The sequence below is a fragment of the Miniopterus schreibersii genome, assembly GCF_964146895.1.
Source record: "Miniopterus schreibersii genome assembly, chromosome: 6".
NCBI lineage: Eukaryota > Metazoa > Chordata > Mammalia > Chiroptera > Miniopteridae > Miniopterus > Miniopterus schreibersii.
In genome coordinates, this window is record NC_138107.1 from 69,859,505 (window position 1) to 69,886,457 (window position 26,953).

The window sequence follows — 26,953 nt, forward strand, 5'->3', positions numbered from 1 at the left end:
TAAACTATTCAAATGATATAGTCCAACTTTTAGAAGAATATATCCATTGACTATGGTACAAAACTTTGTAATAAACTATGTATATGTATATGCCTGTATAAGAATATTAAAATCTTGTTTGTTCAAAATCATGGAGGCAGAGCTAGTTTGACTTAATGGAAAAGCAAGATAGTTTCTGAAGAAAATAAATTTAATTATTAAAGTATTGATAAAGAACTTAAGTTTAAGTACATATTATGAAGTGTAGCTAACTTGAATAGTTGAAAATTATAATTCATGAATAGTCTCATTTGCCTAATTTTCATAGAGTTTTAAAATTTACAAGTTAGAAGAAGCAGATTCTTAAAATAGGACATAGTTGTTTTTGAAAAAAAGGACTGAATTTTAGACACTAATATTTGAAGCCATTACTGAAAATTTGCAGGCTAATGAGTAATTTAGAAATTTTAATGTGTAAAATTGAAGAAAATTATTATACATTTTGAACGAATAGAGTCTGAATTGATGAACTTTTACATCAGTACTTGAATTATGCATCCAGATATGCTGCTAATCCCTGTCGATTGATGACACTTTGATCTTGTTTTTCCAGGGAAGGGGAGTGGGGGGCTGGGTGGAGGTGGGTAAAGGAGGCGGGGAATGGGGATCTCTGTAATAGTGTCAACAATAAAAATAAAGTTAAAACAAAACAAAACAATACCTTCTTTCCTAGCATTACACAGTAGCTCATAGAGCTAAGAGGATTTTGAAAATTTTGCATTTATATGGCATTTCTCCACATTTTACAATGATGAAGTTGCTCTGAAAATCAGCTTTTTGCATAGAAATGAATATGTGATTTCATTTATTTTTTTCAGTGAACCATAATTTTGTTAACAAGTATATTACATTGAGAGAGTGCTGAAAATTTAGCTTACTGGAATTCTAATAGTCCTTGCAATTTTTTTTTTTTAAATGAGAAAAGTGTGCTTGGTTAGAATGATAAAAGATTCCAAGTGCACTTTACCTGGTAAAAGGAAAATGGAAAGGTTTTAGGATATTCATTTGAACATTACACTTCCTCTTATTTTGACTGTCATTTTCCTCCAAAAGATGGAGAGAATATGCCCTGTATTTTCTGCTCTTTGTGAAGAATCTGTTCTGTTGCTGGTATCTTTGGGCCTTTCTAGGCTGCTCTTACAATTTTATTTTTTTTTATATTAAGTTAAATTTAAAAATATTTGAATGCAGTTTATTAGCTTAATAGTTATCGATCTTATGGCAAATGGTGCATTTGAAAACATTCAGAACTTATTATGTATTTAAACATAACGCATTTCTTCTTTTCCAACTTTCATTTTTAACCTTTTAATTTTTTAAAACTCTTTAATTTTTCACTTTTCCAGAAGTTTAAAAATTTAGTCCGATTTATCTGTTTTTACTTTTGATGCCTGTGATTTTGGTGTTGTATACAAGAAATCATTGTTAAATCCAGTATAATGAAATTGTTTTCTTCTTTGAGTTTTATAGTTTTAGCTCTTATGTTTAATTTAGTCCTTTGATCCATTTTTAGTTAACTTTTGTATATGGTATAAAGTAAGGGTCTAACTTCATTATTTTGCATGTGAATATCCAGTTTTCCCAAAACTATTTGTTGAAAAGACTAACTTTCTCCATTGAATGGTCTTGGCACTTCTTTATTTCATTGGCCTAAATGCTCACCTTCATGGCAGTCCCATACCTTTTGATTACTTAGCTTTCTAGCAAATTTTGAAACCAGGAAATGTTAGACCTTCAACTTTAGTTTAGACTTTCAAGTTTAGTTCTAAGTATTTTATTATTTTTGGTAATATTTTAAATGGAATTTTCTTAATTTTTTTTTGGATTGTATTATTGATCTTTTATAAGACTCATGTGAAGTATTACTTCTAAAATAAAGCCTTTTTTGGTTCTTCAAAATAGAAATGACCATTTTCTCTTCCAGTCCCCCCCCCAACAATAGATGGATATCTACTGTAGAAACTATTAATACCACATGACATTTTGTTATTTGGAAATCTATCTTTCTTAACTAGAGTAAAAGCTCTTTAAGAGAATATTTCATTTTTGTGTCCCTAGAGCATGCTACATAATAGAGGTTCAATAAATATTTATTTTTAACAGATATATAAACCAACGAAAAAAATTTAGATATAAACATAAAAGTCTAATTGAAAGAACATTTAACCTTAGATAGTCTCTCTTCCCTCGTTGACATTCATGTCTAAATCTTTGCATCAGAATAAAATCCAGTCCTGTTATCTAGACTCCCCTAGAAACGTTGTACTTGGTGCTTTCTGACAGTTCACTTGGATTAGCTGGTTGTTAGGATAAGAAGGGACCTGAGAGAAGGGACTGCAACACTTCTACTCTAAATATTAAATGACGTGTCCAAGAATGCACATTAAAAAATCGGAGAACTGGGCCAGTGTTATGAAAATGCTCAATCTGGGTCTCTTTTTTTTTGGTCAATGGCAGTGGAATGAATGTGATTCCTCTGGCATCAAGGTGTAATGTTTTAAAGTTCTATTTGACAGTTCTGTACAGCAATTGGTTGGAAATATCTATTTAAAATGATGAGTATAAAAATTTTAAATTGAAATTGGTTTCAACATTATGCCAGCCTTTAAGTTGAAGCATATAGTTCAAATGACTTACTAAAATCATTTAAAATGAAACAGTTTAAGCAGCATATGGAAATAAGAATCATTCAGGTAGTAATAAAATAGGAATGACAAGAACAGTTGTATGGTTTTTATTTCTTAAAAGTTTTAAATGGCCAAAAGGTGACTCTAAAATTTTATTGAGATTTTTAACATTATATGTGGCATAATTTTACTATATTTTTCAATGGTATTAGAAAGCATCTCCCAATTGGAAAACATGGAAAGAACTCACTGTCTTCTATTGTGTGATTTAATCACAAATCAGTCTTTTTAAAACTATAATCTAACTTATTACTTCTGTTGCATCCACATACTGAAATACAATATATATAGTTAAGAATATATTAGGCCTACCTAATTTTTATTAGTACTTTAGACTGTCCTTATTAATAAATCTCTGTGTACCACAATAAAAAACATAAACCTCTTTGTCATTATTCTCAAATTATGCATCATGCTATCATATAAACACCCCCACAGTTTTAAAAAGGGGGAGCAAATGGCAAAAGGGGAGAAAAATATTTGTTTTGCAAGAAAGTGTATATAATTAAAAGTCCATGATTTTGTTTTGATATGTTACGGTTTATTTTGAGACAACTTTTAGCAATTTTTAAATATTTTAGGTATACATTATTGTTGCTAAATATTTAAGAGTTTACCTGAAGAAATTTCCTATATAAAGATCAAAATATATATAACTTAAAAAACAGGTAAAACTTCCAGTACCTAGTATGCTCAATAAATGTTTCTTTAATAGATGAAAAAAAAATACAAACCCACAAAATAACCCCAGATAAAACTGTATTTGTTAGGATAACAAAAGCATCGTTTCTTTATTAAATTATTCATTTCACTGTTCATTTACATAGCCAAGTCTATTACTGTTAAAATATATTTTAAGAAACTGTTCTTCAGACAATTTTTATCTTTAGCTATCAGGTAAATTATATTATTTAGGAAGCATTCTTAGCTGACTTATGAAGGATATCTGATGTATTTGCTGTGTGATTTTCTATTTAGTGCTTGAAGGAATGCCTGTGGTACTGGAAAGAATTGAACAATCTCTTAAATTATTCATAAGCTTCTCTTCCAGAATATAAATTAACATAGATGAAGAATGACATGTGGTTTTCACACTAGCAAAAACTCTTCTTATCTCAAGAAGGTTATTTTTATGACTGTTGCCCAGTACTCTGGCTAAGCAATAGATTATACTGTTATTAGGAATATAAAATCAGTACTAAGAAATACTTTAAAAAAGTAGGTGGCATTTTCTTTTTCCCTATTCCTTTGTTCCTAGAGCATATACTGTACTGGAAAAACACGTTAATAAAAATTAAATGTACTCTGTGACAAATATTATTTAAAACAGTACTGTGAATAGATACCTATCATGCGTGATTTCAGTAAATAGTGGAAACTCTTGGATCAACATTTGACCAGGTAGTTGAAAAATGTTGTTTCTTTAGAATCAAATAATATGTAAAAACTAACGTAGATAGTAACAGACAAAACAGATGTCTGCTGTGTAGTTTCTGTTAACAAAGCTCCTTCCATTATATCTCCTGCACGTTCTGATAATTCTGGACGTTGTTAAGCCCTCTTCTTCCTTGGGCTGGAATCTGACCCATGAGACCACAAGCTCCATGAAAGCAGGGACGTGTTTGCTGACTTTAGCAGATGTGTCTGGCATGTATGGGAAGTGCTCAGAACATAACTGAACAAATGAATTTTTGCTTTTAACCTTCATGCTATTGCTGTTTTCTGGGTTGATTTGAACATATTGGTAAATTTCTGTCAGAAGCTGGCCTATGTGATAATTCCTCAAATACTTGAAGACTTAGAAAATATGCCCCGATTCCTTCACTCAGATATTAGGAACTTAATAAGTTAGGTTACCGTGGTATATGTTAAATTATAGGACATTGCCAATGTTTGACTGCTTTTTACTCATAAAAGTGACAGTTTCGTATGAATCAGCCTAATATTTTAATCCCAGGTCTATTTAAAACAGTTGAGAGTATGCCGAAACAGAGAGGGTGAAAGCTGGGTTGTGGCAGGGAAACTGAGAAATGATGTATGTAACTTCTATGAGCTAAAAGTTGATAAGTTAATTATAATGTTACTTGTTATGAATACACTCTTACTGTTTTAAAACACAGGAATGCTGGACTGTTGTCTCTTTTTTGGCTGCCCATTATCTAAACTCTTCCCCGTCATCCCCCTGTCAGGTACATTCTTTCACAGGTTCCTTTGGTTCTAGGAGCGTGATCTTGCTTTGGCCCAGACTTTGAATTAGAAGCAAGTAACTTGAAGAAAAAATAAGTTTGCAGAATCCATTCTCTCAGGCTGATGGCAGCATTTCCAGCCCTTTGCTGTGCATGGTTTCAGTGGTGCCAGCTGGACACCTCGTGGTGTCAGTGGACCTGTTCTCCTTCATAACTGTGGGCATCTTGACTTCATAGCCTTCCAGCCTGGTAGTCCTCTCACGTTCTTCTATGGATTCACTTCCTGCTTAACTCAGGCAAAGTTGTCACCCATTGTCTGCAACTCAGAACCAGTGTTTTCTTGGCATTTTAATGGTCTATTGCTTAGCCTTCTTTATTGCCACAGGAGAGAGAAAAATCGTTTGGTGGCAGCGACTTGCAGTGAAGGGTTTTTTAGAACATGCCCCACATAGTTTGTTCAGACGTATGTGCAGGTCTGTGCTCAGCTGAACACTCAAGAGGGATGGACCCTTTGCAGATCTCTGGAGTTTTCGATCTGTGCAGGTCTCACTTCTCCAATACTCTGCCTTGTGAGCTGTACCTTGGTCTCTCCTACTCGCAGCTCTTTTCCTGAACCCAGTGAGGTGACTGAGCTCCATCTGGGTTACTCCTCCTTGCACAGGGGCCTACACACTCAAGGATGTAAGCCGGTCAGTTGAAGGGCTCATCTTGTTTGCATCTCATCTCTCGGAGATCACTGGCCTTCGTTGCTTGATGTGTACAGTGTCTTGCAAACCATTATTTCATACACTTTGTCCTTTTATTGGTTGTTTCAGATGGGAGGGCAAATCTGATTTCTGTTATTCCATCTTGGTCAGAAGCAGAAGTTTTAGATATGAAGAGCACAGATCAGCTAGTCCTTTTGTATACATATGGACACCACCGGTATAATGGGTGAAAGTCAGCATCTTTATCAGCCAAACAGTTATGTTATTAAATGTTTCTCTTTCAAATTGTTGCTTTTGTGCGCTCTACTCAAAGTTTGAAAGCATTGCAGATTTAACGGTCATAAATATATTTATCATGCACACTGTTTTTCTTTCTCTCTTTTAAAAAACTATCTCAAACAGATACTAAAGTCATCTTCATTATAAGATATTTTGTTATTTTTTTGAATTGCTGTTTTTTTAAAGAAAGTCATATGTCGCAGTAACATTTTCGTGTTTCTTTTTATTTACTTCAGAGGCTGCAAAAATGACATTTCAAGAAAAAGGCATCTTGGCAGGAGAGAGCAGAAGTTTTAAGCCTCATTTGACCTTCATGAAATTGTCCCAAGCACCATGGCTCCGGAAGAAGGTGAGTGGACATTTTTATTGCAAGCCTTGTTTTATTGGCCATACCAGCCTTAAGCATGATCGGGGGCACGAGTGACACTTGTAGTGGTTTTTGACACCGTACGTCCTATTGCTCCGGGGTCTAATTCCCGGGGATGCTGGGTTGGCTCATGAGCCTCCGTGGAGCCTGTTCCACCTGTTCCCTCCTTTGCCACTGCGGCTATTAGCTGCGTACTCTGACCAACACTCACTGCTGCTTCGTCTGTTCCCACGCCTGCTTCATCCCACAAAGAGCCTTGAGGTAGTGCTAGGGTTTTGTTTTCTGCTTTCTTTGCTGATGGTTGTTTGCAGCCTGCTGCTATGAAAGCTTCCTCCACTGACCTGCATACACTGGCGCTGCTAACTGGGTTCTTCAAGGTGGGACAGTTTTTAACCTCTTTACGGAGCTCTTTCAAGGTTTCCAGAAGTCCACCTTGCTCTTCCAGTGGTTGTCTCCATTGAGGGTGTGGAGCAGGTGTTCCTGGGACTGGGCAAGAGGGTAACTGTGGGAAACCCCATACTTAAAAGTACTTCTCCCTGAGGATGGTCAACAGTGACATAAGCCAAGGGACTTGTGTCTTGACTTTCCTGATCTCAGGGTAACTTTCCACCTTCCCAGGCCACCCCCTCTCTTTCAGAGGTTGGGCTAACTTTTGACTCTCTTCTGGATTCATGAGCATTTCTCCTGGATTGTTAAGGGCACCCTTCACTGTTTTTCCCATTTCAGCCTAGAGAGTTTCTCAGGCACATTAAGACACCTGCTGACCTGCTCTGATATAGCAGCGTTGTGGAGGTGGCCCTGCAGGTTAGTATTCGCACCTGCTCTCCATGACCCTGGGCTGCAGTTAAGACTGATTTGCAGCTCTATAAATGAAGGTCATGTTTATTACTAAGTAGATCTTTTTTCTAAATTTGGCACATTTTGCATTTATTGTCTTTGTTCTGAAAGTCTTTTTTTCCTTTAAAACACATATTTAATTGATTTACCATCCCGTGGTTATCAGTTTTCTACAAACTGTTGTAAAATTCTTCTCAAAAAGAGATCCTGCATGATTTCTTGTTTTTGTTTCTGTTTTTGATTTTGCTAACTATGCCCCACATTCAGTAATAACTATATTAGGTGCCGTTCTAGAGTATTTTGGTAAAAATAATTTGTGTAAATAATAGATTTTGAAATTTGGAATGCTAACAGCTGACACAGCTTGTAGACCGACAGTTTACTTTTATTCCCTATCTTTCTTATTTTGCCTTCAAATGGACTGTCCTCTTCCCAGTGCTTTCAAACTTAATCACTGAATGGCAGACAGTGGCAAAGGTAATGACCCACTTCAAAGTGTTTTTTTGTCTTATCGATATTAACTTTGAAATGATAGCACACAAAGATATTTATCAAAGGAATATTTAGACTAGAATCTCAATTTCAGTGTTTCAGACTGAATTGAAATGATTCCTTGGCAGTTAATTTCACAGAATCTGCTCCCTTACTTTACAGAAAGGGATGTTGCAGAGCCCTGTGTGGAATCCGTCTTACCTCATTCTCAGTCTCATTTTCTTCCCTCCCACTGGCCACGCCCAGTTTATCCAAATTAATTTCCCTATGTGAGGAGCAATGTGGCCCAAATCACATTAAATTAACAGATCTTTATTGAGTGCCTACTATGCACCAGGCACTGGGTGCCAGCCTAGAGTTACGATAAAAATAGAAGCAGTCCCTGCTTGTGTGGTATATAAACTGTAAATCAGATGGGATTTTGTGTAGGTTAGAATGCTTAATCTTTAGAAAATAAATACTGGCCTTACTGTTTTTCAGAAAGCCAAATAAGAATTTTTTCTTTAAATCTGTGGAATGATTCTGTTTCCATTTACTGCTATGATGTTCAGTGTTTCTGAATGCTTATGAAAGTGTATCGTCAACTTTGGGATTCACGAGTCACTTGGGGTGCTTGGTGAAGCTACAGATCTGGAGTTAAATAGACCTAAAGATCTGGACTTTTGATGTTTAGTAAGTGCTGTGGGTGATTCTGACCCAGGTGATCTGCGCGTAGTACAGTAAGTCCCCACTTAATGTCAGCAGTAGGTTCTTGGGACTTCAGCGAAACTAGGTGTAATGAAACCAATTTTACCCTAAATGCTGTAAGCAAGAGTTAAGTTTCTGTGGCATCTCATCAACATTATAACGAAATGATGTTATTTGAGGACCTGCTGGATACTCCGAGACCTGCAGGCTTAAATAAATATCCAGCATTTTCTTTATGCACATCATTGGCTCCACTGTAAAAGTTAAAGGCCGTGTGAAAGGTGGCGTACATTAGAGTGGACTTCTATTATGCTTTGTCGTTTGGAATGCAGATTATCTGAAAACGTGACTGTTTGGTCTTCCTTCTTAACTTTTTTACATTTCCCACTGGCTGTTCCCTCAGCACCAAGTCTCTCCTGGCTTTTTATTCTGGTGCACTCATTTACAAGTGAGTGGCCATTGATAAAGTCAGTAATGGAATGTATTGCTAGCATTCAGTGTTGTTTAGATTTATAATGAAATAAGAGAGAGAGGAACTGTGGGAAATAATAGGTTTATTTTCACTCAAATATTAGGAAGTTTGTCTCATTTCAAGTACTCTTTTTACATTACAAGTTATTTTAGTTATAGAATATTAGGTGAATATATGCTCACTGTAAACAGTCCAAATACATACAAACCTATAGAGTGAAAGACACAATTTTTTCTCATCACCACCCTGCCATCCCCCTTCTCCCAATATAATCTCTCTCTCCGTAGGTTACCGCTACTAGTCTGTCCTCCTGACCTTTTCCTGTACACTGCAGATATACACAGGTGCATATGCCGTTTCTTTAAAACAGAAATAAATATGCCGTTGACCTCTGAACAACATGGGTTTGAACTGTGTGGGTCCATTTACACACAGATATTTTTTCCAATAAATACCGTAAATGTATTTTTCTTATGATTTTCTTAATAACATTTTTTCTCTAGTTTACTTTATTGTAAAAATACTGTATATAATACATACAATATACAAAATGGGTGTTAATTGACTGTTTATGTTATCAATAAGGCTTCTAGTCAAGAGTGGGCTATTAGTAGTAGTTAACTTTTGGGGATTCCAAAGTATATGCAGATTTTGACTGTGTGAGTGGGGTTGTTCTAACTTCTGCGTTGTTCAAGGATCAACTGTTCATTATTTTGATATATCATATTTTATTTTCCCTTTGATGAATTATTATGTTAATTTCTGTTTCTTTGCTACCACAAAAAATACTGAAGTGAACATCCTTGTCAGATTTTCTTTGGGTAGATATGCCAATATTTCAAAGAAGCAATTCCTTGAAGAGGCATTCCAAGGTCAAAGGGTAGTATACATTTTAACTTTTCAAAATACAACAAATTTCCTTTTATTATTATTATTATTATTATTATTTTTAATATATCTTTATTGATTTCAGAGAGAGGAAGGGAGAGGGAGAAAGAAACATCAATGATGAGAGTCATCACTGATCAGCTGCCTCTGGCACGCCCCCTGCTGGGCATCGAGCCCACAACCTGGGCATGTGCCCTGACCGGGAATCGAACCGACATCTCCTGGATCATAGGTTGATGCTCAACCACTGAGCTACGCCTGACTGGCCCGACAAATTTCCTTTTAAAACAATGGTGCCAGGTTATACTTTCAACCACAGTGTATGGGAGGAACATTTGTGAGGATAAACTTGAGGTAGAAAGACCATCAAAGATTGTGATGGTGGCATATAAATTGATATGGCCCTTTAAGCTGTAATCAAACAATTTCCATCAGAAAACATTAAAATACTCATGTTTTTTAACTAAGAAGTCCATGCTACTAAGATTATCCTAATGAAATACATTTTTAAATGAGATATGATTGATATATAACATTGTATAAGTTTAAGGTATATAATGTAATAGTTCAATATATGTATGTATTGTAAAATGATTACCTCAGTCAAGGTAGTTTAACATGTCTATTACTTCTCATAATTACCATTTTTTTAATGGTGAGAAATTTTGAGAACAACTCTCAGCAAATTTCAAATATATAGTACAGAATTATTAACTATAGTAATTATGCTGTATATTACATCTCCAGGACTTATTTTATCACTGAGACATAATTTAAAATAAGAAATTCTTTAAGTATAAAGATGTTTACTGAAACATTATCTGCAATAGGGAAAAATTTGATAACTTCCATAACAATAGGAGAATGTTTAAGTCAATTATGGTAAATCATATCAATGATTAAGAAGCTATTATAATACTTTTAAGAACTGTATAATAGCATAAAAAGGTACATAAAATGTAGAATGATACTATATTTAAAGTTGTATAAAAATAGTTTTCTTGGGTTTGCTTTGAATACACCTAATGGGCTTCCATGTATTTCAGAGGTACAAAGTGGGTTCCCACAATTACTTTTTTAGCTCATGAATTTTCTGGTAGATCAGTGACTAGAGATGACCTTAATGTCACTGGAATACATATAGTAAGTCCCCTTCACATACTCAAGATTTCTGTCTTGCTTGGGTGGGGGTTTGCTAGGGCTCTGAGGAGGAGTGGAGCCGTGGTGGGCTGAGCATGGAAGGAAGTGATGGTGGGCAAGTTAGATGTCTCGTGACAATTCAGGGTGAGGGGAGCTTAGATACAGGAAATCTGAAGGTTTCCCAGTATCTTTGAGGAGTGGTCCTTCAGTTTGTGGGATGGATGGGTGTTGCATAGTGAGAGTGTCTAGAAAAGAGCTAATGATGTCTGCCACTAAGATACTCTGTTTCGAAGGTTGGTGCCTGTTGGTATACTCCTTATATTTCTATTTGACCCGCTAGAAGGTTGTGTGGAAGTCATTTCATGTACCAAGTAGATACTAGTGTACTCCTAAGATACTGGTGGTACTAATATCAGGGTAGACATGGTAGAAAGGGGTGTTCTGGGTACAGCAGTGCTCTAGGTCATTACAGGCAGATTTTGAGATAGTAAGATATCCATTCATTATTATTTACAGGAGGTATAATCAATTGTTCTGTAGTAGTACTTCAGTTGATTTTTTTTTTACCATATAATGTCATTTTTTTTTAATGATCTAAGAATCTGGTATCCATGCTGACATTAAAAAAAGGATTCAAAGTTGGGGCCATAATTGGTTTGTTCCTGAAGCTGAAACATCTCATTGACATAGAAGATGTGGACAGATGTCTGGTGCAGGGGATGGTCATAAAGATTAGTGTGAGAATTTCCCAGTGGTGTTCAGTGTTGACTGCAGAAGTCCCTGGGCGTCTGGGGTACCTCCCACTTGTAGGCACCTGTTTTCAGGTAATGATACCATTCAGTAGAAGCAATCAAAAGCCCAGTGGGCTAATCAAAAGTTCTATAGATTGTATTCATAATTTTGAAAATGTAGAAACTCTACTTTAGATTTCCTGATAGGAAACTTCCACTGTTACACATGATATTCTGGCTCCCAAGCTAGAGTACTGAGTTCTAACTCAGATTCTGGGAAACATAATACTTTCCTTGGCAATCTTGTATTTTTTGGACATCAGGAGGCATTTAGTCAATGTGCTGGTTTTGCATATTGTTAGTTTCATAAAATGCTAGTGGGGTATATCACATAAGAGAGTATTGAAAGTAGTTGTGTGTTTTAAAGCTATTTTGATGATCACTGTTCTTTCAAAGTTATAGTTTTTTCATCAAATGAATGAAGCCTCAGAAAATCTTATTAAATCACATTGTCTCTGACATAATAACTAAAATTCAAGTTATTTGTATAGTGTCCTTAGAATATATTTTTTTCACATGGCTAGTCTGCTACTTGTTCAGCCCTAGGCTTTTTATAGTGCATTCTTTTGAACTTATTTCTCTCATTGAGTGACCTTGTACTTCTGTGATTTAAACATTGCAGAAACTGATTACTAACACTTGGTGGCAGGAGAAGACCAGTTTCAAATGAAATGAGCGTCTTAATGCAGATCTAGATTCCTCAAGACATAAATGTGATCTTTTCAAGGATAGGTCAGTTGTTTTTAAGCATAAATTATTTTCTGGGCTTCTTAGATGTCTTTTCTGATTTAGGAGTCTTTCAAATTACTAACCTAGCACTTAAACGGTCAAAGTTGTAGTTTATGAATTGGCACTTCCTTGTAGCAGCTTTCCAGAGTCAGACAAGTGTTCAATTTATCTCCACTATTACTATTAGTGATGGGACATTTTTCTCTCTCAACAAGTTTTAGATTTCATTAATTTATTTTCCTAGTCAAGGACAGAATGGAGCATTATGATCTTGTAGGAAACTGGCAAGCCCCACAGTGGATTGATTATGGCTAAAGGCAAAATAAAGCGTATGATCGAGAAAACTTAAACTAGATTCCAAAATAGTGTTGATACAGAATTAGCTTGTTTCATAAATGATCGTGGCTAATTTCCAACCCACACAAATAGTCATATAAAAGTAAACCAGCTAAAATTATTTGGGTGGCAATAAGACTTTCTCTACCACTGGGAAAAGTGCCCAGGCTCAATGGCCAACCACCTCTTGTTATTATAATTAGCTGCATAATAAAAGAAGGTAAAACTGTAGTTTTCTTGAGAGTCTCACTTAGATCTGAGGGGAACCTGAGACTGTAATCCAGAACTAAAACCAGTATACATTGGAATTATACTTCCATTCCTAAATATGAGTTGATTGATTTTAATCGTTCATTGGAATTTTATTCTCTCAAGGAGAGATACCTTAAAAACCAGAGTAATACTAATTCTTTGAATTACTATATTGCTCAGTTTTCTTTCTGTATATAATGTCATCCTAATATACAGATTCCTTGTTTCTTGTTAACTTTTCTATTAATTTTTTTTTGCCTACCAAACCCACTGCTTATTTTACTAGCCTAGAGGTGCTTCTTGAAATTCTCTTTCTGAGAACTGAGCAATTTACTCCTGTAAATTCAAGGAAAGATGTTATTGGCCTCTTTGCCAGGGCCGAACTTCACATTCTCTGTAGTTGAAGACTTAACAGAACTTGCTCATCTCACCTAAGGGCCAGCCAGCCTTGACTGCAGGAACTCCAGCTTGGTTCTTACAGTAAGTGTTCTTTCACTGACACCTGCCTGGTGGCAACATTTTTAATTGTTGGCAAAGTTTGTGACACTATTTTCGAGACCCACCTTGAAGGCTTTCTAAGAACAATTGTATCTTTACGCTCCCCTCAAGCTTATGGCCAGAGTCTGAAAGTACTTCTCTTCCATCTCTGACTATGGCTTTCAACGCAGCTGGATTTGGTGATAATAATTTGTTATAAAACGTTATTTCGACCAGAACATTTCTTTTGTAATACTTTCACGTTGCCAGCACTACCATGGGTCCTTAACCAGCCCTTGCCTGGGAGGATGCTCTGTGTGACTCCCTCTAGTGGTCCTGCACTGGAGCCACATGCCCGCCCTGCTCAGCCGGGACCTGTCCCTCACCCTCCCTGACCTTCCCTGATAATCAGAGAATGGTAGAGTACTTTGTGCCCTGAACTTCCAGACTAAATAGCTCTAGAACCTGGAAATCCAGTTGACTCAAGTGAGGGGAGTGGTCACCTGGGAGTAAGCTGAATGGGTAGGGAAATCATGTGAAACACACTTTTCAACAGGCTATCACTTTCTGTCACACATGTCCCCACTGGCATGTGCCTGAATTGACCAGAGTGTGGACGGGGTGGATATGAGGGGATGGTGTCAGGTTTGGCTGGTCTCGCTTTCCTGTGACCCTGCCCACTGTGATAACACATATCGGGTACAGCAAAAGAGGAATATGCCAGTGTATATAACGTCATCCTAATATACAGATTCCTTGTTTCTTGTTAACTTTTTTATTAATTTTTTTTTTTTTGCCTACCAAACCCACTGCTTATTTTACTAGCCTAGAGGTGCTTCTTGAAATTTGGCAAAAATCCTAAGTTTTTAAAATCTCTGAAAAAGAAGACTGTGTGAAAGTTACTGGCTGGTCTGATATCTTTTTTTTATGGTACTTTTTTTTTAAAGAAGTATGTAATCTAATATTCACATATTATACTATGAATACTATTATATTATTCTAAATCCATTGGAAAAATTATGTAATCTTTATAATTCTGTATTTTAAGAATATACCGGGGAGATTTCACAATTAAATGTTTAAGTTTGAAATGTGGACAAAAGAAACATTCCAACTGCATGTTATATATAAAGTTCTTTTACATAGCCATGGGTATCATATTAAAAAAGAAAATCTTTGGGTACATTTTTTTTTCTCTACTTAGAGAAAAACATTTATTTTGAAACTGGTTTAAGAGGTACACCTGATTCTTGGGTCATATGTGTAATGACTGTTCCATATTCAACTATTGGCTTTTTTCTACAAAACCCTCTTTTATCTAGTATGTTATCCAGGGAATGTTTCTAACCAAAGAAAGTGAAGAGGCTTGTATAATTGAGCACTTTTATTGCTGGTCGCATTTCCTAACCCGCAGCACACTTACTATACACCTTAGTGTCCTTATTTCTTTCCTGCTCCCTCACTCAGTTCCTGAGATGGTTCCTCGTTGGGACGCCTTCCTCTGTTAGGCAGGGACGTCTTTTCCAAGTGGCCTGCAGGGCGTGTGCCTGGGCAGTTCAAAGAGGGTGAGTTAGGGGAGGTAAGGTGTTCTGCTGAAATGGGGGCTGGGAGGGAGGGGAAGGAAGAGCGCTGGTGGGAGGAGAGTGGAGGAATTTGTTCATAAGAAAGTGGAAAATTAAGCAAGTACTAGAGGCATAGGAGCAGATGAGCTACAACAACTCTCTAGGTCTTTCTTGCTTAACATTACAAGATTGCAGTTATGTCTATGAATGAATTTGAAATATTTTGAATGTACAGTCCCTTCTACAATCTCTAGGCGTTTAACTCTTTTTTGGGCTGTATTTGAAACAGTCTTTAGGTCTGAAGTTCTGTCTATAGGTAATCTGACCAATTTAAGTAAATGGTTCCATATTTTTTTTACCTTTAGGCTATACAAGCAGAACACATTCAACCACAATATAAGTACATTGCAGTATATAGGTTAGTGTCATAGAACAAGTTAAAATTGTTTCTTAAGATTTTTCTATGAATTCATTTCTGAATGATCTTCTGCAGAACAGCTTCATTGTCCTCTATTTCATTTTTGAGATCCCAGGAATTTTTTACACTAGTGGCTTGCTGGCATTAGTTAGTGTTGGGAAGTATCGACTTAAGAGGGAAGCTACCGCATCGAAGGAGGAAAATATTTTAGATTAAGTTGTGAGTGTATAGATCATATTTGGTGAGAAATTTTGATGTGGGGGATATTTTGTGTTTATACAACATAAATTCTTTAGTTTATAGAAATAAGTGATTAAGTTGAGGAGTTCAGGAAAATATGTCATTATTTGCTCCAAAGAGCAAAATATTAGGAAAACAGATGTGATAGGGAGGAGTAGGCTGTGGCTTGTTTACATTTGAGTGACCACAAGACTGGTGAGCCAAGAACACACAGCTGGTGTTTGATCAAGGGGAGTTGAGAGCCCAGCTGAGGTCGACCTGTAGGAAAGCATTCTCTCATGCCTTGTTAGCAGACTCCTCTTTTGTCTCATTATGATGAGAAAAGCCACACACAAACACAATAACTTATATGGCCAAACAGCATGTGATCTGTCATGCTGCACCTGAGAAGGCTTGAGGGGGGATTGAGAAGAGTTTTGCTAAGTAGACAAAGGGTGAGCTTCTGTGGGAACAGACTGTGCTGTAAATAAAGGTGTGTTCCAGTGAGCCTGCAACCTTGAGAACTTCTTGGGTACCCTCGACCTGTTATCTCTCTGGTTCACATGTCATTAGTCAGTATAAATGAACTAAATGTTTTTGAACCAAAGCCATGTTCTTCCTCTGTTCTGTTTGAGGCCAGCACCTCATGGAAAAAGACTCCAGGTCCAGGAAGCAAGACAGCCTGTTCTGTTGGTGGCTTTTGTGAAGTGGCCTGGGTTGTTAGAAGTTGTATAGCCTCTGCCCTCTGTGACTGCTTTCCTTTCCACTCGATGGCCCCTCTCAGTTTGTTAGTATAGTAGAAGTAGGTGTCAACAGAAGATTGAAAACATACAGCTCTAGCAGTTATGTTTCTTCCTATTATTTGCTGAAAGATGTAATATTGTAAATGTTAGATTTGATGCTAGGATAAAGAGTTTCTACTTTTTCTTTCCCCAAAGCCTCAAGATTAAACAAGGCTGTAGGGCTGAAGCAAGTTGATAAATAGAGGGACTAAGGAGATGGTTTACCTAAAAAAAGCCCACGGTGACCTGCATAGAGGCTCCAGCATAAAGTAAAATAACGGGTTGAGAAATACTGTTTCCTCAAATAAACAACTGGTTTAGAAAGCGCAGACAGCCTCTGCCAGTATTTTACTTTTTATAGAATGGATTATTTGGGTAATTTTTCCCTATGTATAAGTAGCATCTACGAATTCTTTCTCATCTCCCTCTATGAAATTCATTTACCATGGACATGTAATTATCACTTGATTTATTAACATTAATGGCAGGTGTTTTAGAATACTAGAGATTCCCAAAGTAATTTTCACATTGGTTTTAGAAATATGATAATATATATGATTATATCTTAAGTATGATTAATTTTCTTTAATTTTAATAATTTACAGTAAATAGTGAAGAGCTTGAATACTGTCATTCTAATCTTTTAAGTTTATCATCTGTGTTCTCCGCTTGTCCTGATTCCGAATCCAAGCTCTGCCTCTTCCAAGTTGTGTGTCCTTCAGTCAGTGACCTACTCTCTCTGTGATTCAGTTTCTTTATCTGGGGAACATAGTGGTACCAGTCTCATTGGCTTATTGTGATTATTAAATTAGTTAATAAAAGTTCTTAGGGCAGTGTCTGTACATAGTAAATACTACAGACTTTCTATTATTGTTGTTCTACAGATGACAGAAAGCCTCCCTTTTTCCAGATTGGTTTAGAACGTAAGTGAAGCGCCATTGTCTTGTCAGTTTTCATCACCCCTTACTTTCCTCTCTGCACCTAGTGACGGGCAGTGGGCAGAGTCAGGGCCGCAGGCCAGGGGCGGTGGCGGAGCTGGGCGCGGCCGTGGGTGGCGTGGGCAGGCCCTCTCCTCTCCAGGCCGGCCGAGGGCGGCTGGGTGCAATGGAGCCCGAGGGGAAGGGCCGGGCGGAGGGCGCCGCAGGCAGGGCGGGGCCGGGTCTGCGCGGGAGGCGCGGGGGAGACCGCGGGAGGCGCGGCCTTAGGGACCCACCGAGCGCAGCCGGGGCGGAGCGGCGCCCGGGGAGGAAGTAGGAGCCCTCCCGCCGCCGGCTCTCCCCGCGCTCCGAGCCCCTTCCACCGCACAGGCTCCCGCAGCCGGCGGGATGCGCCCACCCCCCAGGAGAGCGAGGGGAAGCGCGGGGTCGCACTGCTCGGGGCAGTGTGTGCGGCTCCTGCAGGAGACCCGGGGACGGACAGGGGCAGGCGCGCCTGGGTCCCGGTAGCCCTCCTAAGGCGCGTGTGCCGGGGGAGCTGCTTCTGGAGTTCAAGGTCACCCAGGGTGGCTGTGCAGCTGCCCCCAGGGCATTGGCGGCGGTGGCTAAAATGATGGAAAATCTCCCGCCGATCAGCAGGCGCTGCGCTGAGCCCCGAGCGCCCTGCCCTGGCCTCTCCAGGGCCCAGCCGGGAGGCGGTTCCCTCCGGGCGCTGCGGGTCTGTAGGTTTCTCCCCCTGCAGCTGGCTGCGGGGCCCTTGCACCAAGTTGTTAAAAGTGTAAAAAATTACCATTCCTCTTTCACTAGCCGAGGCCCCAAATGAGAAGCCAGTTTGGCTTGGCTCTTAATTTACCTCCTGAATTTTGGTTTCAGGTCATTATCACAGGAAAGGTACACATTTCTTTTACGGCACCTTCATGACAGGAATAAACTGTTGGAAAACACACTGGAGCTCTAGGAATGTCAAGCTTACCATCCGTGGGACTCATAATTTCTTTGTCTGATATGTTTGTATTTTCATCATGGAAGCTGTGGTTATTATAGGTCACTAAGAAATTATTTTCCATTATATAAAAAGCCTTCATCTTCTTAATAAAACTGACATTGCATCTTTCCTTTGATCACATTAACTTTTTCATAGAAATTAAAGATGAATAATAAGTAGTTTATCTTTCAGAACCTTAAATGAATGATTTTCACATCCAGATTGTCCACTAATGTGAATTTTTATATTTCATGGCGCTTTACATTCTTTGTTGAAAATAGAATTGGCTGCAGAGTAATATAAGTCTGAGCCCTCTTTTGTACATATTTAATTATACACATCACTTAGCTAAATGTAAATGATATGGTGTTTCCTGAGTAAATAACTTCCATTACTTGTCAGATACAGCCATTAGATGATTCTAAAAATACTCATCATGTTCTCCATGGCATTTTTCCTGTATTGGCTGTTTGGGTGCCAGGTTATCATCAAGAGTGAAGTTCCTTGGGGTTCATGGTACATTGTATCAAAGGTTATCAAATGCTTTGATATCACTGATAATTTCACTAAACTCTGACTGAAACTAGGCTAAGGGGAGGTAAACCTTCAGTTATTCCTACTGATTAATTAGGACAGTCTTGAAAAGCTTTTCTGTTTGATGTTTCTTGCCACTAATTTATTGTTTCAAAGTCTGATATCCTGTATTTAACTTCCTATTTTCTCTTTCAATGTTATGTTGTATAATTGATATGTCAGTTACATTGGGTACAACTATAAATGTGTAAAATATACCTTTTCCATGTTAGGTCCAAGGCAAAATAATTTTCAAACAGAGTACTAGACACTCAAGCATGTTCAGAATTCCAGGGCTGAAGCACCCTTAGCATGGTTTCACTGAAGATACCCTACCTATTGTTTCTCTAAATTTGAAATAGCCCCAACTCTCTTAGCCTTTGCATAGGTCAAATTTTCCTGCCTTTACCCATTTTTGTGGTTTTCTTTGAGCTCTCCTAACATGTACCTCAAACAATCTTTGAATAACAAGGTACCTTGGAAAGGATCTGGTCTATGAAGAAGGGGAGCAGAATAATTTGGGGGTTCAAAACATGAAAATAATGCTATCACCCCACCCTTTGAGCTTTAAAATATAACTTTGCAGGGTGACGTCTTTGGGACTATTTTGGCAACCCAGTGATCTAGTCAGAAAATAGGAGACTTCTTTACCCTTATTCTAAATGATATCCAATTTTGATGTACTCATTTATTTTCTTAGACTGCTACTCCTTTCTTTTATTATGAAAGAGAAATACTACCTGCTACAGCTGGATGGGGAGACTAATTCAGATATATTTCATTAGAAAAGAAATGTATTGACATGGGATAAAGAGCCTAAAAAAAAGAAATATATTGCCAAACAAAAATTCCCTGGAGAACAAAGAGCATGCTAATATTGTATATCAGATAAAGCAGATTGTCTGTTTTTATATACTTTGTTGTTAAAGATGTTTTCTGATAATTGCTTGTAATTTCATTGTCTGCTAGGACTCATGCCTCTTTGAACCACAGTGCTCTCTCTAAATTGAGTTAAAGAGTTAATTCCATTTTACTCTCTAGTAAAAATTAACACCTTAAGGTTCATGTTGGGAGTCATCTGTGAACAATTCTTGCAAAATAGTTGGTACCTACTTTTGCTAAAATTAAATTAATTTGCCTAATAGACTAGAGTCTGTCTTATGTTTCCCTTATTTCTTACTTGAGAAAATGACTTGTATAAGTGTAATCTGAAAACAATATATATGCATAGAAAAGATTTGAAGGATATACACTCCAGTGTTGATAATGTATTTTATATAAATAGAGTTGTGATTTTTCTCTCTTTCTAGTTTCTTCATGTTTTCTAACTTTTAACACATGACAGGTATTGCCAAGATAATATTAAAAATATTATAAATTGCCTAGCTCAGAGGTTGAGCATTGACCTATGATCCAGGAGATCCCAGTTGGATTCCCTGTCAGGGCCCATGCCCAGGTTGCGGGCTGGATCCCCAGCAGGGGGCGTGCAGGAGGCAGCTGATCAATGACTTGCTCGTCATTGATGTTTCTCTCTCCCCCTCTCCCTTCCTCTTTCTGAAATCAATAAAGATGTATTAAAAAAATATTACAAATTAAAAGGAAAAGTTCACACATGGTCAGCCAGTAAGCTTGCCCTGTATTGTACCTTCATCTTACAGACTGTGTTTTGGGACCGTGAGACTAGGTGCAGGACCATTTGTAAGGAGAGGGGAATATATTCTTTCCTGTTTTGGGAAACTACAGCAGTATCAAGGCATCCCACTGTAATTTTTCAACCATCCCTCCTTCTGCTATGAAAGACACTGAGAATAGGGAGGGGTAGGTAGAGAAGAACTTGGAATTGCTTAAAACTGATGCCCTCCCCCAACTCAAAAAACCTCAAATCGACTTTCATATGATTCTTACAAAAGAGTTTAAATATTGCATCCATCTTATTAAAACTGTTGTATACTACAAAATGGTATGGTCCATATCACTTTTCAAAATTCATCCATTTCTCCTTTGTTGTTGGAGATAATTACTCTGTCCTTGATATCTCAAATTTCAACTTGGTAGACTTCATTATTTCTGAAGCTTAAAGTGTATGGAGTTATGCATGTTGCCAGATTTAAACACAACACTCTTTAATGATTTTTAAATACAACTCATCCTAGACAAAGAGATTTTAAAAAGAGCTTTATAACAATTTTGTGGTATCTATTTTCACATTCCTATAGGCAGTACTGTGTACCAAAAGGTAATGTCAGATTTTAGGAAAGTGATGTAAATATGAACTGACTGCCTAGATGAAATGATTGATTGTTGTGATTTTGTTTTGTCATTTCAAGGGAGTGAAAAAAATAGACCCCAAGTTCTATGAAAAATTTATCAATCACAGATTTGGAGAAGAATTGGTCCACCGCATTGATCTTTGCTCCATGCTGAAGAAAAAGCAAAGTGATGGTTACTATCACTGTGAGTCTTCAATTGTGATTGGTGAGTGCCTTTGGAAAATTATTTATTATTTTAATTTTTTTTTCTTCACATTTTTACTTTTGATTTCTTTAGCCTTATTTTGGCAAATATTTAGGACCAATTGTATGTTTTTCTCAATGACACATTTTTCTAAATATGTGTTTTGGGAATATGACATTGAAAATTTTGTAGAACATATTTAGTATTCATATATATCAGTCAAGATTTTGGTACACACAGTTTTTCTACTTTTGTGCCCTAAAGATGATTATAATGAAGTCTTAAAATGTTGATTCAGATTGCATTTCAGTTTAATTTTATTTCATGAACATGAAGAAAGCATTTTCTCCAGTGAAGGCCTACATGACCACACCATTCTACACCAGGCATTTTCATGTTTGCTGCTTTTAATTAGGAATAGAATGTTCCAGTACATAAAGTTTCACTGTGGGAAAGCCTTTGTAGGTGGCCTGCAAAAATTGAAAACTCGTCCTTCAATTTCTTCTCTAAAGGAAACATATTTTGAGGGGAAACAAATACCCATACATAAATGCTCTAGTATCTTATCAGGGATATGGGTGTGATGAGACAGACTCAGATACACTTGTGTTTCCAAGTGGAAAATGTGTACATCAAATGAAGATTTTTTTAAAAACCAGAACAGATCTTTCCCCATTGTTTACAACATGAGTGTATTTCAAAGGAGCCTGATCTGTTGTGATTCAAATTTACTATTTGAAACCAAGCACGAGTCTTATGAAACTGTGAACTTCAAGACAACTTACCATGAAAATACTCAAAGAAGATACATACATGACTCTAAATATTTCAAAGTCTTCAACCAAGATAATTTCTCTATGCTTCAGTTTGAAGAAAACCTATGGAGATATATGTCCTGAAAGGATCTTAATGCTGACGTTTATTAAAACACTTTAAAAAATGTTCAAGAGGCATGATTTTATTTCCGAATTCTCACTAGAGATCTTCAGAGAATTCATCATTTTACCTTCCAGAGATTTTAGCTACTTAAAACAGAAGATACTCAGCATATTGTTTGAATTTTATGTTCTAAAATATTTCAAACCTATTTTAAGGAATATATTTTTGGTTTCAGAATCTCTTTCATGTTTTCAGAGCTGTCTTCTACTGAAGTTTTGATGAGGGCCAAACCTCCTGTTTAGATTCATTGTAAAAGGCAAATTTAAATCCTTCTTGTGTAGTACAGATTTTGGCTCGCTTTCCATGACTTCTCTATAATTACTTTAGGCCAACCTTTAAGGAGAATTATGTACTTCATTGCCTCTCCTATTCCCACTGTCATTTAAAAAAATAAACAAACAAAAAGCAATATGTGGACTTTACTGAAGATATCGTGGGACTGCATTATACAGTTTATAGCACGCTTCACCTACATCGCCACTAGACAACTCTGCTCAGCTCACCCCAAATCCCTATGTTTAGCCACTGAATTTTTTCTTCGATTGCTCTTTTCCAGCTTAGTTTCTAAAATTCCCCCAATTATAGGCAATTTCTCTAGATTTTTTTTCCCCCCTTAGGTTTCTTTGTATCACACTCTTCAAATTCAAAGCAATTTAGCTTCTTTCAAACTCCACCAATCTTATATCCCAGTACCGATTATTTAACATTATTTAAAAAAAAATTTTTTGCCCATTGCAAACATTCTTTTTCAGTCATATTTAAGAATAATATCTGCATCTAAAATGATAATTATGTTAAAATTAATCAAGTTTAATACACACTAGAGTTCTTTTATTTGCTATGGATAATTATTGATTTCTCAATCTTACCTGAGTTTTGAAACAATACTTACCAGGATTTGGCACACTTTCTTTGTGAATTTCATTTCTTGATCATATGCAATCAGTTTACATTGGTTTGGCTTTTCTTTGACTTGATCCTAACACAAATTTAATGTCTGTTTCCAGAACCTTCAAGCAGTATTTATTGTATATATTAATAGAATGATCTTAAGATATTTTGTAATCAGAATTCTAGGGTAGAAGTTGGGTTTCAGTGACTCTGGGAACCTTCTGAAATTGTTTAAAACTGTGTAGGTGCATATGTGACTTTTCTGAGGAAAGAATTTATTAGGTTTGCAATTTCCCATCTCTTAATTTGTTAATGGTACATTCTTGGAGAGTGGTAGGTTCCAAATCACCCAATTTTCTTTTCAACTGTATGTTATTTAGGGCATCTTGTGTTTTCTTTGTGTTGTTTGTTTTTTTTTTTAATATCATCAACTATATGCTTCATTTCCAATTGATTCTTTTTCATGTTTTCCTCTTCTGTTTTTGCTTCGTGGATGCTATTCCTTCATTTTTCTCTTGGATTTCAGTATAGTTCATTTAAAAAATATGTTTTTATTGACTTTTAGAGAAGAAGGGAGAGGGATAGAGAGAGAGAAACATCAATAGGCCGCCTCCTGCACGTCCTCTGCTGGGGATCAAACCTGCAACCCGGGCATGTGCCCTGACCGGGAATCGAACTGGTGACCTTTTGGTTTATGGATTGACTCTCAACCACTGAGCAACACCAGCTGGGCTCAGTGTAGTTAATTTTTAACATTCTTTTCGTATTTTTAAAATATTTAGTTCCTTGAGTATGAATTATTCTATATTTTGGGTCTTTTTGGCATTCCATTTCCTCTGGTGCTTTTTAAGTTTTTTCGAGGGCTCATGTGCATGCTTTCACCTCATAACCTCATGTGTGGTTTGGAGATGTGTGCCATGGTCCCATAGGGTGCGCTGCTCTGACCTGGGTTAGAAGCTGACAACAGCAAACCATCCTTGTCTGCAGAGTTAAAGTTCACAAATTTGTGAGTTTTTTCTATAAAGAGTAAAGAAAATTAGCGCTTTGCCATATTTCCTTCCAATATTTTCCAGATTTTATTTTGCTTTTAATTTTGGTCACAAGTTATTTTTTATATTCAATGTTTTAAACTTTGATTTTTTTAATTATTGTGACTCGAGTCATCTCCAAACCAAAGACTTGATAAATTGCCATAAGAAATGTCCAAACCTGTAGAGATTTTTATGAGTTTACCTGAGCCAAACTGATGACAATTTCTGGGAAGCAAAATCTCAATAGATTGAGAAAATGCTCCAGAGAATGTCAGCTTTGCAGCTTGTTTTATACATTAGAATCAGAGGAGGAGATGTAAGGAGGGTTACATGAAATTCATTGGTGGTAGATTAAGGAGATGGGAGAAAGCAAAGCAAGAAAATCCCTAGGATTAGATCAAAAGCAAAACAGAAAGACATAGTTTTTTTACATTGGGGGTTCAGGATAGTTACTAATTAACATTTACAGCACTTATAGATGGTATGTGGGCAACAATGAGGGGTTCAGGTTCAGTGGTCACTACTCAGCTATTGTTGTGCCCTGAGGGGCCTGGAAAAGGAGATTACCTGACATTTAAAAGGTATGTTATTTTAGATGCAAAAAGACAATGGACAGGCTTAGTTAAGGTAAAGGTTGACCTTTGTCTAGGAAGCTGCAGGCCTGGGACGTGACTCTCTGCCATGACTCGCTTTTAGTTAGGTGTTTTTATGTTCAGACCATCCCACATGGTTACTTTTAGTCTGTGAGTTTGTGAGGCCTGCCATGCAAGCCTTCCCCGAGATTGTCAGGTTTGGTATGTGGCTCTTTTCTTGTTCACAGATACAGATGCATATTTATATTTTTTTCTAATTCTTTTTTCATTTGAGCTTTTAATCTCCCTGTTAATGATCATTAATATAAGTACTCAGACACAGGATTAACATAGAAACCCAGTTACTAAAAGTGGGTATGAAGTAGGGATTTAGTTTTAGGAATATATTTTAATAATTTTTTTATACCCTTCCAATTTAGTTTGTTTTCCAAAGATCACAGATTAGGAGTCTTTCATGTTATATTTGATTTGCACAGGGTTGGTTTTTACCCCCCGGGGTGTGTGTGTGTGTGTGTGTGTGTGTGTGTTTTCTGTCTAATTTGAATAACTTGCCAATAGTGGGGTAATTTTATGTAAAAAAATCTGGGTTTCTGCCACCTTCTGAACCATCTGGCCCCACATTCTTGCATGGCAGTGATTTCCTGGATGCGGTGGTAGGCACATTTACCTTAAAAGTAGCTGCCTTTTATAATTCCCCCTTACTCTATTGTTTTTCTTATAAAATTTGCTTAACTGTTCACCGTACCTGCTTGACTCCTGAGGGCACTGTACCCCCCCCCGCCAGCTGTTGCTGGTCCCTGTGCCTGCTTAACATTTCCATGCTGGGCATTTTCCTCCTCTTCTGCCATCTGTACCTTTATGTGGAGTGTTAGGGGAGTTCGCTAGGATGTAGAGGTAACATTCACACTTTTAGACACAAGGAATAGTACTACATTCTGGTTCTCTCATAATCAAAACTTTGGGTAATGTTATGCGTACTTAATATTGGGCTACAACTCTTTACAAACCTAATTGCATTAAACAGCTGTAATTCAAATCTCCACTCCCCAACCCCCAAAAAGGGAGGAAAATCAGGAATGAAATATGGTTCAAGTCTTCTAGGATGATGAAAGCTGTCTTCTGTGAGCTACTTACTGGAGTTGCATGAATTAATTTTTCTCAGGCAGCTATGTTCCATTTATATTTCCTTAGGGAAGGTCGTTGACTAAATGACATCCTTTGCAAGCTTGATGAGCAATTCAGTGCTTGCAAAGACTAGTTTACTTTCAGCTGTCAGTCATATCTTATAGGGGGCAGTGGGGAATTTGGAAAGGTCTAGAAGGCATTTCTTTTGCAGGCCAGTGTATTTCTTGATAATTTCTGCAGGCAGAGGTGGGAACATTGGTTTTCTGGGAACACCAATCTTTTTTTGTTTAATAATAATTCATCATTAATTTAATATATTGAGCATATACAATGTGTATACTCCTCTCTTGGGTACCATGAAATACAGAGAAGTGTAAGACATATATCCTTAAGAGTGATATAGAGCCACCGGGCAGCTAAGATTACACCTGAGAAATGGAGACAGAAGAGGAGTAGATGAATAGAGCTTTGTCCATAACAATAATGGGCTTTGGTAAAGGATACAGTGGAAGAAGCTTATAATTTTACCTTCTGTGAGACTGTGGGGTTGGTGAGCGCCAGAGTTTGGATAAATAGGATGAGATTGAGGAGCAGAAAGATGGATGGTAGAGAAAGGACACTTTCTAGGAGCAATAGGTATGATTTACAGGGGTAGAGAGCAATGGACTGGGAGGCAGGGTAGGAGCAGTATTAGTGATAGGAGGCGCACTACAAAGACTGTAGTGATGGAGCCTACTGTCTAGTTAGTGGAGGAAGCCACACAGAGGAGGTTGCTTGGTTTGTGTGTTTGTGGCGTTGGTGAGGGAGGTAGAAAAGGAGAGGGGCACAGTCACACATACTGAGGCAGTGAATATGTAGTAAGGGAGACTGAGTAGATAGATGTGAGATAAAAAGTGGGTGAAGTTTAATACTCAACATAATAACAGGATTGGATCCTAAAGGTAAGACCTTCAAGACTGTAGCACAGAGGCAAATAGAAGCAAACAGGCCTGCACAGATATGGTGATAGAAGAGGAAAAGGCTCATTCACTGTCAGGCAAGTTAGAGCCATCACAGCTATAGTCCATTCAGTCTGTATCC

The 26,953-nt window shown here is 37.3% G+C and overlaps 1 protein-coding gene across 2 annotated transcripts in view; it reads left to right on the plus strand.

The window, feature by feature from the left end:
* AKAP7 (A-kinase anchoring protein 7) overlaps positions 1–26,953 on the plus strand; it is a 95,763-nt gene that overhangs the window by 34,610 nt on the left and 34,200 nt on the right. For both annotated transcript variants that reach the window (XM_081139540.1, XM_081139539.1), the window contains exons 6-7: positions 6,135–6,247; positions 21,168–21,315. In XM_081139540.1, the coding sequence (XP_080995666.1) occupies positions 6,135–6,247; positions 21,168–21,315 (261 nt within the window). The remainder of the gene's footprint in view (positions 1–6,134; positions 6,248–21,167; positions 21,316–26,953) is intronic.